This window comes from Eschrichtius robustus, chromosome 15 (assembly GCF_028021215.1).
Source record: "Eschrichtius robustus isolate mEscRob2 chromosome 15, mEscRob2.pri, whole genome shotgun sequence".
Classification (NCBI taxonomy): domain Eukaryota; kingdom Metazoa; phylum Chordata; class Mammalia; order Artiodactyla; family Eschrichtiidae; genus Eschrichtius; species Eschrichtius robustus.
The window spans coordinates 83992848-84010121 of record NC_090838.1 but is presented as its reverse complement, the minus strand read 5'-3'; the positions used below and the strand labels follow the sequence as shown (position 1 = coordinate 84010121).

At 36.3% G+C, this 17274-nt stretch overlaps 1 protein-coding gene across 2 annotated transcripts in view; it reads left to right on the top strand.

The window, feature by feature from the left end:
• The window catches only part of ZC3H6 (zinc finger CCCH-type containing 6), a 53346-nt gene extending 45220 nt beyond the window's left edge, over positions 1-8126 (top strand). The window contains exons 9-12 of one of the 2 annotated variants that reach the window (XM_068564630.1): positions 149-402; positions 2036-2547; positions 2869-3102; positions 5983-8126. In XM_068564630.1, coding sequence (XP_068420731.1) covers positions 149-402; positions 2036-2547; positions 2869-3102; positions 5983-7454 — 2472 coding nt within the window. In that variant the 3' untranslated portion in view covers positions 7455-8126. Of the gene's footprint in view, positions 1-148; positions 403-2035; positions 2548-2868; positions 3112-5982 lie in introns of both variants that reach the window. The other variant, XM_068564629.1, reaches the window with a different exon arrangement.
• The last annotated feature ends 9148 nt before the right edge of the window (positions 8127-17274 follow it).

Sequence of the window (17274 nt, the reverse complement as noted above, 5' to 3'; positions counted from 1 at the left end):
AAATTAGTTAGCTATCTCTGATCTATTTCAACTTTAATATTGTATTTTTCTATTAACAAAACTAGTTTAGTTTACTCAAGTCTTCACAGTTTTAAATGTGAGGAAGAAAGCTTGTTTTGAAATAGTAATCCTTGCCAATTATTTTTAGGTGTTGAATACTGAAGAAGAAGCTACAAATGAAGACGAAAGAGAGTTAGAAGAACTTAGAAAGCGTGGCATAACTCCTCTTCCCAAACCGCCTCCAGGAGTTGGGCTTCTGCCAACCCCACCAGAGCATTTTCCCTTTTCTGATCCCGAAGATGATTTTCAGACAGATCTCTCTGATGATTTCAAGAAAATTCCATCTCTCTTTGAAATAGTTGTAAAACCTACTGTGGATTTAGCACATAAAATTGGGAAGAAGTAAGTTAAATTTTTCAAAAAATGGCTGCATTTTCCCCCTAAAAATTCTTATTAAGAAACTAACTTGTATTCCATGTCAGTCATATAATTAAACTTAGGTAGAGGTAGCAGATATCTGGCATGCACCCCAACTGCTTCTTCCCGCTTCCTTTTTGCCCCACCCTCTGCTGCCTGCCATCAGTGCTTTTCTGTACAGAATCCTTAGCACAGCTTCAGAAACCTCTCCACACACTAATTCTGAAGGGCACTGCCAGGTGGATGGAACTGGCATTCCTACCACCTTGTTATGAGGCAGCACTGTCATTGATAACATCTTCAAATAGTGGGTAATATGTCTCCAGCGTATTCATTCTTTTAGAGAAGTCGTTCCTTGGGCTATTAGAGGAAAACGTCTGGATGAGGCTGTGTCCAGGTTTGCATTTTCCAGTCTTGCTTCCCATCCTCCAGGGTCTGTGCACCTGGGCTCTAAGTCCCATTGTTGATTATTCTTTTAATCCTGAAGACTCGGGGAAGCAATGAGATCTCAGCAATTGAGGAATAAGAAATCTGTAGCAAATATCACAGTCAATGTGAGCCGTTAAAAGTATTTCTATGCAAGTCAAGAAGAAGACAAGTCTGTCCACTGCTTGGCTAACTATTATAGATTAGATCCTAGTCAATGCAAAAAGAGAAAGATATAATAGATATGATAATAGATATGATTAGAAATGGTGGGGCAGATTCATTATTTGGGCATTTTCCCTTAGTGAACCCAAAGGAATCACTGACAAAACTATTAGAAGTTGTACAATTGTTCCTGGGTGTCTGAGGAGGATTGGTTCCAGGAACTCCATGGATACCAAAATCCACAGATGCTCAAGTCCTTTATGTTAAAATGGTGAAGTATTTGCGTATAACCTTCATACATACTCCCGTATACTTTAAGTAATCTCTGGATCATCTATAATACCTAATACAATGCAAATGTTATGTAAATAGTTGTAAATACAATGTAGATGCTATGTAAATAGTTGCTGGAGTACAGCAAATCAAGTTTCGCTTTCGGAACTTTTTGCAATTTTTTTCTTCTGAATATTTTCGATCTGCAGTTGGTTGAATCTGTGGATGCAGAACCTGCCGATAGGGAGGGCCAACTGTAATTAAATTAGTAAGATGCCCAGAAAGAAGAGCAACATTCAAAAACTAAAATCTTTTTATATGCAAGCAATAACCAATTAGAAATTGTAATACAAGCGGTACGTTTATAGAGTATAATTCTAGTTTTGTTATAAAAAGGTCTGTGTGCATCTAGAAAAAGGATTAGAAGAGAACCAATCAAAAATTTTATCTCTGGGTGATAGGATTAGAGATGAATCTTATTTATCTTTGTATTTTTCTATATTCTGCAGAACATTAATATTAAGTTTTAGAACAGATGATAGTAAGCAGCAATTAAGAAAACTGGGGGCTAAAATGAAGGCAAGATACATATGTTGGTATTTCTGCTTATAGATAATATGGAATAAATTGCTTCTTAAAAATATAGTTTTCTCTTCTGATACCGTAAAACATTCAACCAATATCTATTTAGAAATGTAACATTCTTGTTTGCCTCTTTTCTTTGAACTAAGAAATATTATTCTTTTGTCTACAGGCCACCAGCATTTTATAACAGTGCCTCACCACCAGGACCACAATTTCAGGAAAGCAGCCCACATACTCAACATATGTATAGTTCGGGGTCAAGTCCAGGTCCCGGACCTAATATGTCTCAGGGACACAATAGTCCTGTGATGCACCCAGGCTCCCCTGGACATCATCCATGCGCAGGACCTCCTGGTCTACCAATGCCGCAGAGCCCACCTTTGCCGCCTGGTCCACCTGGAATTGTAGGCCCTCACAGTCAAGCGGGAGTACTTGTTCAACCGGATACACCTTTGACACCACCAAATATGAGTGGTGCTTACCATTGCCCTGGCTTTCCAGAACACATGATGAAAGTACCTAGAGAGAATCACTGTTCTCCAGGTTCATCACACCTGCAAAGTCCTGGTGAAATGCAGCTCAGTACTAATTATGAGTCCTTACAAAACCCAGCTGAGTTTTATGATAATTACTATTCACAGCATGCTGTACATAATTTTCAGCCACCCAATAACTCTGGTGGTAAGCTTACCTTTTGAAATAACTCATTTCTAATTTAAAATATCTGGAGTCCTATTTTTCTTTAAAAGCATGAAAAGAATGCATGTTTTAAATAAAGCAACGTAAAATGTGATGAAATTGAAACATTAAAATATGATTTAAATTTAACCAAATATTTGTAACAATAGACCTTTAGATAACCTTAAAAAGTGCTTACAATCACATAATAATCTGATAATCAAATGTGATATTATTGTAACTCAATTTCTTACAACTCACAGTGGTACTTGTCTAGTGGAGTTTTATGCTAAATCAGTGTTTCTTTCCGTGTTATGTATGTAGATGGGACGTGGCATGGTGAATTTGCCCAGCATCAGCCTCCTATCGTTCAAGACTCACCTACCCGCGGGAGTGGGTCGGACAGCAGCGGTAATGTGACAGGCCATGGCCCCCTGCCTGCACCAGGTCTCCTCCCTGCAGTGCAGAGAGCTCTTTTTGTTAGACTTACTCAGAAATACCAAGAAGATGAAGAGCCAGGCAGCACCCAACCTCAGAGGGCACCGAGCAAGGAAGAAGGTGTGTCAGGTGGTATGATAGCATCTTACCTATTTGGATCACTCAGTTCCTGAAATGGTCTTGAATAAGTTAAAATTTGAAAAATGAGTTCCTGGGAACTATCTATTCTATTTCCAATTTATCTCATAGCTCCTATCTTCCTGGGATTGATTGTAGTTTCAAGTGCCATTGATGAATTAGTAGTTAATTGCAAAGGGTTTGATTTGAAGCAATAAAGAGATCTGAAGCTGGAGTGTGAGGCCTGGGCAAGCAGACTTGCTATTAAGCCTTTTTTCTTTTCTTTTTTTTTAAAGAAAAGAAATAGAACAGGAACAAGATACCTTCCAGTTCAGGAATTTTAACTTGTAACTCAAGCTCAAAGTTATTTGATTATTAGATATGCATGGGCAGAGGCTGTATACTTCAGGTTCTGCTATGTTATTAAGGAATATTATTTTTAATGTAAAAGACTACGTGGGGACATTAAGTTTCCCTTAGTATTTTTGATATTGATAAGTGTACAGCAATTAGTTAACTCAGTTAAGGGCAGAGAACTTTAAGTCACCCAGTTCTTCTTATGAATTACAAAATTGATGTGTTTGGCCACTCTTAAACATGAAATTTAGGGCTTCCCTGGCAGTCCAGTGGTTAAGACTCCGCACTTCCACTGCAGGGGAGACGGGTTTGATCCCTGGTCTGGGAAGTTTCGCATACCTCGAGGTGCAGCCAAAAAAAACCCCAAAAAAAACCCCATGAAATTTATGAATAACTATGTAAAACTAGATAACACTAGGTAGCTACAAGCTATTATATAAACATTGTTATGTTTTCAAAAAAGGTGTTATTAACTCTTCATTTATTTAGCATGACAGGGAAATGAGGAATTTCTAATAAGTTAATTTCCTGTAAAATTTATGTGTACTCTTTTAGGTGCTAATTTTAATACACAACCATTTTAATGGTAATCTTTCTTTAAAGTGTAACAAAGCTTTATGTTTTCATAAATAAGAAAATTAAAACTTTTCTACATGATATAAATTTTTATACTATAATACTATAAAATTGGTAATGTTTTATGAGGCTTGTTTTCTCGGAATACAGAAAACTTCTTAAACGGCTAGGTTTTTTGTGTTTTTGTTCATTGTTAGAAATTTTATTGCCTTTATAAATTTTATTTGTCCTTTGATAAAATGCTGATACAAATCTCTTAACTATCATTTTCTATCTAATATCTGCTTTCCACTGACCTTTCTCTACTGTTCTACTTTCTTTCTGCTCTATATTCATTCTTATTCCAGAAAGAATTTAAGACTGCTTATAAAATATATTGATATGAAAGTGAAAATAAAATAGCATCTTACCTATTTGGATCAGATTTGGATTGTCTTACCTATCTGGATCAAGTACCAAATTCTATGAGGAGTGAAACTCCTATATAGAAATATTTAAAATAACTACAACAGCTGAAAGTGAATCACAAGTCTAGCTCTAGACTTCCTGGAAGTCAAAGAAAAAAAAAAAAGAGATCCGGTGTCTAGAAGTAGTTTTTTCAGACACTGAGATATGAGTAAAACTTTTTGCCATTGTGATATAATATTGATATATACTATTTTAAGCCACATCCCCACCCTAAATACGAGTGCTTGTGTTTTTTGTTGTTGTTTTTGTTGTTGTTTTGGCTTAAACAACAGATATTTATTGTCTCACAGTTCTGGGGGCCAGAAGTCTGAGATCTAGGTGTTGGCAGGGTGGATTCCTTCTGAGGGCTGTGAGGGAAGGATCTGTTCTATGTATTTTTTTTTTAACATCTTTATTGGAGTATAATTGCTTTACCGAGTGCTTGTTTTGTCAGCACTGTTCTGTTCAAACTAAGTGTGTAACACTAAAGTTAGATGCTGTGGAAACACATTAGTGAGCAGTGAGATGAGGTAAAAGTGAGAATATATATGCTATTCTATTGATCCAAGATATTCTAGGATATGTATGAATATGTGTGTGTACATATGTTCCTGTATGTGTGTGTATATATATATAATATGTATATATACATATATATATATACACACACGTATATATATATGGCCAATTCAGAGATAACCTATGTGTGTTTTAATGGAGAGGAAGGAGACTCGCCCTCCTGAAGCATCAGTTTTTATTCCCTTCTCTACGAGAGAGAAGACCTCTGATGGTTAAGTGTCTTAACGTTGTGCCTAATACACTAGGGTTACATAGGCTTTAAGAGTAAGGCCCAAAGTGTTCTCGTAAAGTTAAAGTATATAAATCTTAGGCTGTTAGTTTTCTTTGTTGTTTTTAATTTAATGTTTGAATAATTAATATATTCACACAGGTCAAACATCTAAAAATATAGTATGAGTGAAAAGTCCCCACCTGAGCCCACACTTGCTCAGTTCCCTTTGCTTCCTTAACCATCATTGTTAGTGTTTTGTTTTCTTTCCAGGTATTTTTTCTTATCGCTCTCCCTTGTTATCCTGATAAATCCAGAGCTATGAAGTTTAAGGGATTGCTTGAATTAAAGAGAGCCAAAACATTTTGGTATTCCTTTTCAAGAGTGTTTTCCCTTCTCCCCCAGCTCTGTCTTACCACACATTTCTGAGCTCCCTTTGGCCAGTTGGAATGAAAGGTTCAGACTGTTCTCTGACTAGAAGGACATTACACATGTTCTAATATCATACTTCTTTCTTTATAAAGTATAGTGACTGAATTATTAATTGTTACACCACATCTTATCTTGTTTCAGTGTTGAAACTCTGTCATTTCTATGATGCGTTTTCTTGAAGTTAGACTACACTTATTTCAGAAATAGTATATGTGTTTTTTTCATCTTAATTAAGGCCAAATATGAATGCTTCATTCTTTACCATAGTTTTTGTCTGCATTTAGATGATACCGTTAACTGGTATTCCAGTAGTGAAGAGGAAGAAGGAAGCAGTGTCAAGTCAATACTGAAAACATTGCAGAAGCAAACAGAAACTTTAAGGAGTCAACAACAACCTTCCACAGAACTCAGCACTCCTACTGATCCAAGACTTGCTAAAGAGAAAAATAAAGGAAGCCAAGTTGTTGACCCTAGACTTAGGACTATCTCAAGGCAAGACGTTAGAAAATCTTCTGAGTCTACCCCGCTGGATCTTAGACTTGCATGGGATCCCAGGAAATTAAGAGGGAATGGAAGTGGTCATGTAGGTTCTTCTGTTGGTGGAGCAAAGTTTGATTTACATCATGGAAATGCTGGCCCTAATGTCAAACACAAAAGAGGAGACGATGACGATGAAGATACAGAAAGAGAACTGAGAGAAAAAGCTTTCCTAATACCTTTGGATTCTTCCCCTGGTATAATGCTCCAGGATCCAAGGTCACAACTGAGACAGTTTAGTCACATTAAAATGGATATTACCCTAACCAAACCCAACTTTGCAAAACACATCGTGTGGGCTCCAGAAGACTTACTTCCAGTCCCTTTACCTAAACCTGACCCAGTATCTTCAATCAATTTACCTCTGCCCCCTCTTATAGCTGATCAGAGGCTCAGTAGGTTATGGAACACAAAAAGTGATCTTCGTCAAAGCACAGTGGCCACTGATGCAAAACTAGCAGCCAAGGCCAAAATTAACACGGCAAACAGAGAAGGCTACCTAGAACAATTTGGAGACTTACATAGTTCAGGAAGTAAATTAGGAGATCCTAGGCTGCAAAAAAATTTTGATCCTAGACTTCACAGACTGCATAATACAGAGTCTCATCAAGCAGTTATGAAGGATTCACATACATCAAAGGGTGCCCCTCATTTAGCCAGGTCAAACTCTGGTTCATCACAGCCCTTAGGGGCAGTATCTAGCAATTCTGGTCCCGAGGCTTTGCCTCCATATGCCCCTAAACTCTCATCTTCAGCTGGCCTTCCCCTGGGAACTCCAGATTCAGTTCTTAGTGGTATTAGTTTGTATGACCCTAGGGAGCATAGTTCATCATCTACATCAGAGCTAGCAACAGAAAATGCAGAGAACCAGAAAAAAAGTGGAGGTTTAAAAAGTAGTGATAAAAACGAGCCTCCTCCTGGAGAAGCAGTCCTACCACAGAAAATCGCTCCAAACGTGGACGTCACTGTTGATGGGCCAGCTGACCCACAGGCAGATATTCTTGGGAGTTCCGGTACCGTTCAGGTCCCAGCAGTGCACAGTCTTCCGATTCAGGCATTAACAGGCTTAATTAGACCCCAGTACAGCGATCCAAGACAGTCAAAGCAGCCGGGTCAGGTGAGCCCCACCCCAGATGATGATCCTCGTAGAGCAACAGATGACAAATCTCTGAAAGAGGTTTTTAAGACTTTTGATCCAACTGCTTCACCGTTTTGTTAGCTATTGTGTAATTAAGCAGTTCTTTTCACTCTTGTGACTATTGCAGTCCCCTGCTGTTTTGTAACTGGTTTACCTCTATAGTTTATTTATTTTTAAATTATAAACACTTTTCAGCTGCTAGTATCAGAACCACATGAAGTTATATCCTCTAAAGCCTGTGGTATTTTATATAATATTTTTATAATTTTAAGAGACTGTAGTAATTGACATAGAAACCTATATATCAAGTTAGCTTCAGTAAAAATACTCTTATTGTAAATAAACCGTCATGAACTCAACACTCTGCCTGAATATATGCCAGTTGTCTTTCATAATCAGTGTTTAGATAAATGATTACCACTTTTATATGGTTATTAGTTTCAAGCAATATAATGTACATTACTTTTCAGAAACAGTATTTTGACTAGGATCCTATTTGTCAACACAGAACTGATTAATATGTAATGCTAACTGCTAGCTAAAATGTAAAATGAAGTAAAACATTTTTAAAATCATAATTAGCAGAGCAGTTCATGTTTAAGGGCATCACTTTTATTAGTACTGGCAATATTATTTGTGTAAATGGAGCATTTGAATGTTGTACCTTTCAAAAGTATTTTATGGTATACTGTATCATAGAAGTTGGAGATATATAAATAGAATGTTTTGCTAAAGTGAAAAATTTCCGAGTTCTCTAACATAACTTTTTAAATTTAATTTTTCATATTAATAGTTATGAGTTACTGCTGTGTTATACGTTATGATGTTTATGCGTTTCAATGTTTTTTGTCTTTAGCAGCATAATTTATATTACTTTTTCAAATGATGTAGCTGCAATAATTGTATTCATCATGACTTTGGCAATTTCTAACAAAATTTTAAAAGATCAGTGAGTCTGTGGTGATTATTGCATTGATAATGTTTTAAATGTCCAGGTTCTATATTTTTTCTTAAATAGCAAGAAAACACAGAGATGGTATAGTCAACTGTATATGGCTACCAATAAAGAATCTCTTTCAGATCTCACCTGACTGGCATTCTATAACAGAGGAGACTGCCTGGTGTTTTAATGTATTCAATGTCTTCATAGTTCGGAAACCTCCTGAATTGATTAGAGGTTGTATTTTTATGAAAAATAATTTGTACTCATTCTTGTATATTTATTGCAGCATATAAATAATGGCAACCCTACCTGTTTTATACATATATTATTTATAACTAAAACTAAGTAGTACGCTTAGTTTCAGGCTAAGGGTATGTATTAATATCTTGAACTAGAGGTATGTGACAGTATTTGCTAGTAACAACTCTAATAAGTAACTTGAAAAGGAGTATTTCATTATAAAAGATAATGGAAGTAGAGGAAATCAGTCCTTGAGAAGTGATTTTTTAAATATACAGCAAAATATTTATGTGGGAACCTAACACTCAGATAGCATATGGTTTAATACTAATGTATATCCTTTCTATTCCCTTCTTCACTTTTTACTTGTTTTGCTCTGATTCCATGCTTAAATGGGGTTGCAGTTAAGTGAACAAGAATTCTGCCTGCCTACCTAAGAAGTTCATTGTGTTCTAAGTGGAAGGACAGTTGTTCAAGGGAATGTGAGTTCCTACTATTTATACTTTGGTTACATTGTAGCCTAAAATGGTTCTGGATAATATTTTTGGGTTAAAAAATGCAGTTTAAAGCCATTATAGAAAGAATTTTCTGACTTACTGTCCAAACGAACTTTATTGTTAATTGAAAAGTCAATAAAATGGATAAAACTGACAGAAAAAAATATATAGACACATTTATATTCCTAAGAATAATATTCCTTTATCAGCATAAAATCAGTAAAATTGCTGAATTTTAGTAATTAAATCGAAAATTTTAGCAAATCTTTAATTCATGATTTTATAATTATTGTAAGTGATGCTGTTTACATTTAAAATATCACACAAAAAAAGATAATTTGGCTTGTTAAAGATCAAAATGGAATCCAGATTTTTTTCCAGATTCTTAACAGAAAATCCTTTTTACTAAGAGAGATATTAAAAGATTAATTTAAAAGTAAGGTTTAAAAACCATTAATACTTACTTACTAAGTAAGTTCATTTACTTAGTATTCTTGAGCCCCTATTACATCGGCTAGTGGCCTAGAGGCTATTTTACAAGAAAGTTTAAACTTACCTTCAAATTTAACAATATATTTTTTATGAAAATGTTTTATTTATGATTAAAATAATGATTTTTATTTGTAATGCTTTTTAATTGACATAACTTTAGGGAATATTCTATTATATCCTATCAACCTGGATTGTCTTAATATTCTTTTTTTCCCATTTTCTTACCAAAATTTAATAAGTAGCCATTCTCTCTAATTAATAAGGTCCTCGTAAGGTGAATTGGTGTTTTTAGAATCCATCTAATTTGATTTACACTATTACACTGAAAAGTACATTATGTCCCTATTCTTAGAAGCCAAACATTTACAGATAACAGAAATAACTGTGTCTTTAAAGAGTCTGCTAGACTCATTGGTTGAGATGTAACTTAACTATTCATACTGGTGTGTGAGAGTTTTATACCTGTTCCCTTTGATGTTGAATAGAGTGGGATATATCAGGGTGTCGAATTGGGATACCCAGATAATCATAATTTAGATTGAGCAGCTACTTTCCCATGTCTTGTTTAGTTTGCTCCCAACTCCTATCTCTGGAGCTTTCCTAGTTAGGACCTCATTCTGAATCTTGAAAATGAACCAAATGTTGGAGTGATTTCAAACTCTGCCTCAGCACTTAGGTCTGTTGCTGTACAGACCCTCTGTGTTACCCAGCCATATGCACTGAACCCCAGAATTAGGTTGCAACCAAAGTAGCCTAATTATGAAATGATGTTTGCTTAGGTTTGTTTGTCTTTTAACTTGCCGTAGGAGTTTAGTAGTTTTCCTTGCTAGTCGTACTTACTTTAAGAGTAGAAGAATAGTAGATTAGTAAAAAAAAAAATCCTGTATGAGTGTTCGTATAAGCTACTTGCTAAATTAATTAGAAGAGAGGGAGGAAAGGAGAACTTACGAGGACTAGAGGTTTATGACAATGAATTCATATTCTTGTTCTGAATTGATTTATAGGTGTTTTATCTTAATGTCTAGTTCATTTTCTGTGAAATGGGTATAATTTTGACTGTTCACAGATTTGATGTAAGGAGCGAAGTAATTATCATTTTTAAGTATTTGTAAATATAAAATTGCTTTATGACTTTCACAAACATAATCATTACGTTCCCACTGGGTTTGCATTAAGTTGTACAGATTTCAGAATAACATGGTATGGTTTGTGTGGTTCACCAGTTCTATGAAGTTTCAGATGATACACATTCAAGACACAGTAGAATTGCCTGAGAAGTTGTTCCAGAGAATATTTACCCATCAAGTTGGCAATTTCCTCAAACATTTTGTGTATCAGTAAAACACAGGACTTTCCTATTTTAGAACTCTATGGACTTGTAGTGTCTATTCAAGATCCGACCGCTCTGCCCATTTTATACAAGTTGGATATTGATGGAGGGTGAAAATCCTCTGATAGTCAGTGTCGTATGACGTATTTGCTTGAATCATAGCATGTGTGTTGTGGGCAAAGTGGCCAACTCAGTCAGTATAAGGGCTGTTGGCTTTTAGAAACACTAGGGATATTTACTCCCACCTCTTAATATATATTTCTGCAAGCATGTGACCTTGACGTCTTTCTTAGTGACCATTTGCTTGATATTGATAAAGGTACATTTTCCTTTGGTTAATGGCATCTTGACGTTCGGAAGTTCCTAGGGATCTAGATGTGAGGGCTTGTCAATGTATTTCCATTTGCACAGGACAGAGTCTTACGGTGGAGATGTTCTCCCTGAGTTCACCCTTCTGGGCTGAGGGCTACACCTCAGAGGGGTTGTCTGTGCTAAAGGCTGTACCTCGGCGAGGTGGTCTGCAGTCAAGCAGTCCACTGATAGGGTGCCTGCAACCTTCAATATTGGGCTTTCTGTGAATTTCTAGAATGAAGAGTTGTAATTATCTTTTCAGAAATGGTTTGGCAGCGCTTGATAATGTTATGTTCAAAATTTAGTGGTCATTAGTAAATTTAATTAGTTTAAATAAGGCTGAGTTTAGGAAATTTAAGCTTTGACAAAATGTAACCAAACAGGGTCTGAGTGTTTAAAGCTGTTTTTCTCACTTATGTGTTAGGACTTAGTGTTTATGTAATGTCTTTTCCCGAAGTAGCTTATGTGATTTGCAGAACCAGCGCCAGTAGCTACCAATCGCTGTTATTGCTGGCATTATGTTTTCGAGTAGGTTATTTATTAGCAGTATCTGCCAGTTGTAACAAAATCCAAAGTAACCTGCCTTTCTTGGAAAGGATACATACCTGAGAAAGGACTTTAAGTTAATGTCAACATAACATTTAGAATTTCTCATTTTAAAATAAGAAATAAAAAGCATATTTTAAACTGTATTTTATGCTTTTGGAGGCAGAACCCATATGTGTCTCCTTGCTTTTCTGTTTTCCCATTGCAGCAAGCCTACTTCTACACACACAGTGGGTGCTTTGTTCCCAACGTCCATCCAAGTTTAGATTTTACAGGTGCTGTCATCTGTTAGAGTAGGTGCGACAGAACCATTCCATGATCGTATTAGAAAGAGTACAATCATAAATTATACCTCCTTCAGTAGACACAGGGCACCAGCCTTCTCTTTTTTTGTCTCCCCTCCCCACCTCCCACCCAAACAATGTGAAAGTAGGGTTATGGTAGCTTTACTTAGGAGTTATATGTTTCTACAATAGTTTGTAATTCTAAGAGTCCTCCTAGACTTACAAGATAATTTTACTACTTCATTGTGGAAGTTTGAATAGATCAGTAATTTATCCCCATAGATCTCTGAAGGATTCTTTCTGTAATCTGAAAGAACTACATGCTAGAATCTTATCTTTTAAAATATATTTCTCTAATTTCCCCCTTCCTATTCTCCTCAAAATTCAACCAAAATTACGAAGATATGCCTAACCCAGTGACTTTCAAATAGCATTTTTTCCTAAGACCATTAACATTAACTTACCCTTTCAAGTCATGAATTGGACTCTAAATCTGGGTCTTGTGTCTTGTCCTTAAACACCCTTCATTACCCTTTAGAATAGAACCAGTCATGTGCTACAGTTGTGAGCATAAAGGAAATCTGTTTTTTCAAACAACTATGAGTTCTTGGAATAATAGCTTGTAGCTTGGTTTATCATTGAATCTCTTGTTTTTTTAAACTTAGAATTTATGAGAAAAAAGTTAATATATAGCTTGTTATAGCATTTTAGAAAAAAATCAACTCTGTGAATTATCAGGCTCCATGCTCCTTGGCTCATTACTCTACTGATTTTAATACCTCTGTGAGGGCATTAAGGTTGAGAAGAATGGCGAAATTTGTGTTAGATAATATTATTTTGTCAGTGATGTGATATATAGGTTATTGTAAAGGAATTAAATACATACAGACCCAGTTTTTGAAAATTAGTCATGTTGTTCCCAAACTTCCATTACAAGCAAGATCTTGGGGTTTGTTGTCAGTGATAGACTATACATTTTATGTGATTTTTAAATAGAGAAGGTGAAAAATAATTAACTAGTGTTACAGATAAGAGGTTTTAATCCACCTCTATTTTATAGGAATTTGCCCTCCAAATGTTTGAGAGAGAAGTCAAATAAGATAGGAGAATATCTTTTCCTGAAGTAGAATGAAATTTCCTTTAAAAGTGACAATCAAGAAATAGTCATTTCTATACTTACTTGCCAAAGTTTTTAAAAATTTTATGTTTCTTACTGTAAACCCAGTGCTCTTCCACCAAGGATTCAGAAAGGGCTCAGTATAAATCCAGGGTTCTAGGCCATTTTGTTTTTAGTCTAGGGCCCAGGCCATTTTGTTTTTAGTCTAGGGCCCAGGTCATTTTGTTTTTAGTCTAGGGCTGCTGTGCTTGCACGTGGTAAGGGCATTGATGGCACTTGTGTCCTAGGATGTCGTGTGTTTGTGTGTTTGGTAGGAGGTGGTGTTGTGTCCAGATTCCTGGTTGCCCACTTTCTTTCAGATTTACAAGCACCATCTGTAGGGTAGGCTGAAATCCAGATTAAACCTATGCAGTATGAAGTAGTGTTTTTTTTTTTAACTTCCTACTGTTATTATTTCAATTCCCCACATTGTATCTCAAATGGTGGGGAAATGCTGCCTTGACTGTTTCACTTTGGAGGGTTTTAATAGATACCAATTTAGTAGATTAACTAAATTATTAATCTAGTGTCTGTTCGAAAGACACCAGCAAAGGGTATACTTTGCTGAATTGATAAATTATTCTACATGAGGACTAACAAATCCCTTGGTAACATCAGGAATATCTTTTTTCCCCCCTTCTCATTTACTAAAAACTTTTCCAAGTTGCATTCTGTAGTTGCAAGTTTCTGTAGTTTTCTTCTGTGACATCTTTCTATTGTCTGACTTTAAATAAAAATGTTTCTAATAATATCTGTCTGGCAGTGCGTTGCTTTGCTTTAATAAATCTTCAGTAGTTAAAGATAGAGCATTGGGGAGCCGCGTACTCGTATGACAGTTTGTAAATGGAACACCTCCAGGTCTTCCTGAAAGAAGGGGACAGCAGTAAACTGTCCTTCAGGTTATCCTTAGTGCACAGAGAGTGTGCTTCACTTAACCATAGAGATTAACAGCATTTAAGGCCCTATCCTGCGTAAGGGAGTATCTCTTACATTAGCTTAAATTAATTTTCTGTTAAAAGATCTGAATCCGAGAGGTTGCGAGCAAATGTAATGCTTAGAGTAGTAGAACAAGAGCTCTTCAGGGTCAAAATAAGATCTCATTGCAGGAAAGGGTCTCAGAGAGCAACTGGTCATTCTTCCCTCCAAGATCAGGAGCAACAAAGAAGTGGCTAGTCATGCTTCCCTCAAAGGTCAGGAAGTATCATTAAAAGGTGTTTTCTGACTTCTGTTCTAGTATGTTCAATGGCCAAGGGCACCCTGTCTCAAATAAGGGAACCTAGTAGATTACTGGGTTTAATTACAGAGCAACTCAGATTATCAGAAACTTCTTCCTTGAGAGCTAGCATGATCTGGTCCTGGTGCAGTCTCTCCTGAGCAGTGCAACGTGGGGCAAGTTAGGACTTCAGTGAGTATCACTTTCCTCATGGACAAAATGGGGACTCACCACTTATTTAAGAAAGACTGAGCACTTAGCATTTGCTATTATGTTTTGAGTGCAGAGATTGGTAAGATAGACTGCTTTTTAAATCAGACTTACTACAAAGTGAGTGAAGGCACAGTGCTTTGCGGCTAATATCAAAGGATCAAGTGCACAAGGATACATTTTGGAAAATTATAAGGAACAAAACAAAGTATGGTGGACATAATGTTACATAATTCTTTCAAAGCAAACCATGCCCATCTCTAACATCCTCACATTGGTGGTGGCTCTGCCCCTTTGACTTCCTCCTCCACAATGGCACATTCGTCTGCCCAGCATTTTAGAGCCCAAAAGTGTTTATGATAATTACAGTAAAACCTCAATACATGCTAGTTTAGTGATGGGCAGTGTGCTTGGGGATTAATTAAATATTCACCATGTGACGAACGTGCTGGTGACTTTTTTTTTACTACAATATATTCTTGGATACACCATCAATAAAATAGCCAACAAATATTTTTATTGAGATATAATTGACATAGAACATTCTATTAGTTTCAGGTATACAACATAATGATTCAATTTATGTATATATTGTAAAATGATCACCACAATAGGTCTAGTTAACATCCATCACCCCGCAGTTACAAATTTTTTATCTACTCTCAACAACTTTCAGATATACAATACAGTGTTATTAACTATAGTCACCATGCTGTATGTTACATCCCAGGACTTATTTATTTTATAACTGGAAGTTTGTCCCTTTTGACCCCCTTCACCAGCTTTGCACCCCACCCCTCCCTGCCCCGGCCTGCCTCTGGTAACCACTAATATGTTCTCTGTATCTCTGAGTTGGCTTTTTGTTTTTGTTTTTTTAATTCCACATATAAGTGAGAGCATTCAGTATTTGTCTTTCTCTGTCTGTCTTACCTCACTTAGCATAATGCCCTCAAAGTCCATCCGTGTTGTCACAAATAGCAGGATTTCCTTCTTTTTTTATGGCTGAATAATATTTCACATTATGCATATGGACCACATTTTCTTTATCCATTCATCCATTGATGAACACTTAAGTTGCTTCCATGTCTCAGCTATTGCAAATAACGCTGCAGTGAACATCAAGGCGCATAGACCTTTTCCTGTTAGTTTTGTTTGTTTGTTTCCTTCAGATAGATATCCAGAAGTGGAATTGCTGGACCATTGATAGTTCTATTTTTAATTCTTTGAAGAACCTCCATACTGTTTTCCGTAGTGGTTGAAGCAATTTACATTCCCACCAGTAGTGCACAATGATTCTTTTTTCTCCACATTTCCACTAACACTTGTTATTTCTTGTATTTTTGATAATAGCCATTCCGACAGGGGTGAGGTGCTATCTCGTGGGTTAGATTTGCACTTCTCTGATGATTAGCGATATTGAGCACCTTATCATGTACCTGTTGGCCATCTGTATGTCTTCTTTGGAAGAATGTCTATTCAGATCCTCTGCCCATATTTTAATCAGATTGTTTGTTTTTTTTTCTTTTGCTATTCAGTTGCATGAGTTCTTTATATATTTTAAATATTAACCCCTTATCAGATGGATGGTTTGCGAGTATTTTTTCCCATTCTACAGGTTGCCTTTTCATTTTGTTGATGGCCGATAAATATTTATTGACTGAATAGACTAATTTCAGCTTAGAAAAGCTTTGGAAAGACTCACACACTTGCAGTTTTCTTCTACTGTATGTGGAGTACCTAATGAGTGAGAAAGAATGCAGATTGGTCTTGTTCTCAGATCTCCAATCAGCTGCTGAAGCTGGAATTAGACCAGTGAAATATGGTCACCACTGTCATATTGATGGCATCCAAGAAAATGAAAAGACCAAAGTGTTCCTATAAAACAAAGCAAAATTCCAACATAGGATTTATTAGCCATAACCACAGACGAGCACATGTTTCCATTGATCTTACAGGCATGTAACCTGGCAGGTCTCTCAAGGATCCCTAAGTGTCTTTAATTATCCTTAGAAGCTCTTTTCCCAAAAGTGAGCCAAGCCTCTCTACATCCCTGATATCTACCTCTTCCCCCTAAGTAGCATCAGAAACAGTCATTAAAGGATGTGTCATTTTTCAAATTATTAACGGACTTTCTCTTTTGTCTTTTGGAGTTTGCAAACTCTTGCCTCATTGGCTTGTGACAGCCATCCAACTGGGATAGTGGAGTGAAAGAGAAGAGACCATTATGGCTTGTTACAAGGAATACAAAGAGAATGAAGGTAATATTCAGCTTTAACACTCAAAAATGGGATTTTGCAGCAATATCATAACCTGGTTTGAAATAATTGTCTGAATTCCTTTATCACCCCTTCAATATATCAATGACCAGAGTTTTGCTTAAAAAAGGGGCAAACAAAAGAGAAATGTGGTGGAGGAAGGAAGCCTTTTTCTTTCTGTGCCTGGAGAATTCTAAGAAAAAGCATAAGAGGAAAGGAGAAGAGGGGATTGATCAGATGGATGTCCAGAATCGTTTTCTTGGGGGTTGTGGGTATCGAGAGCTTTGATTTCTGTCTGAGATTCTGGGAGGAGACTGTAGTGCAGAGGTCCCATCACTGATGTGGGGCAGCCAAGGTTACATGGAAGTATTTGCTCAGGATGTC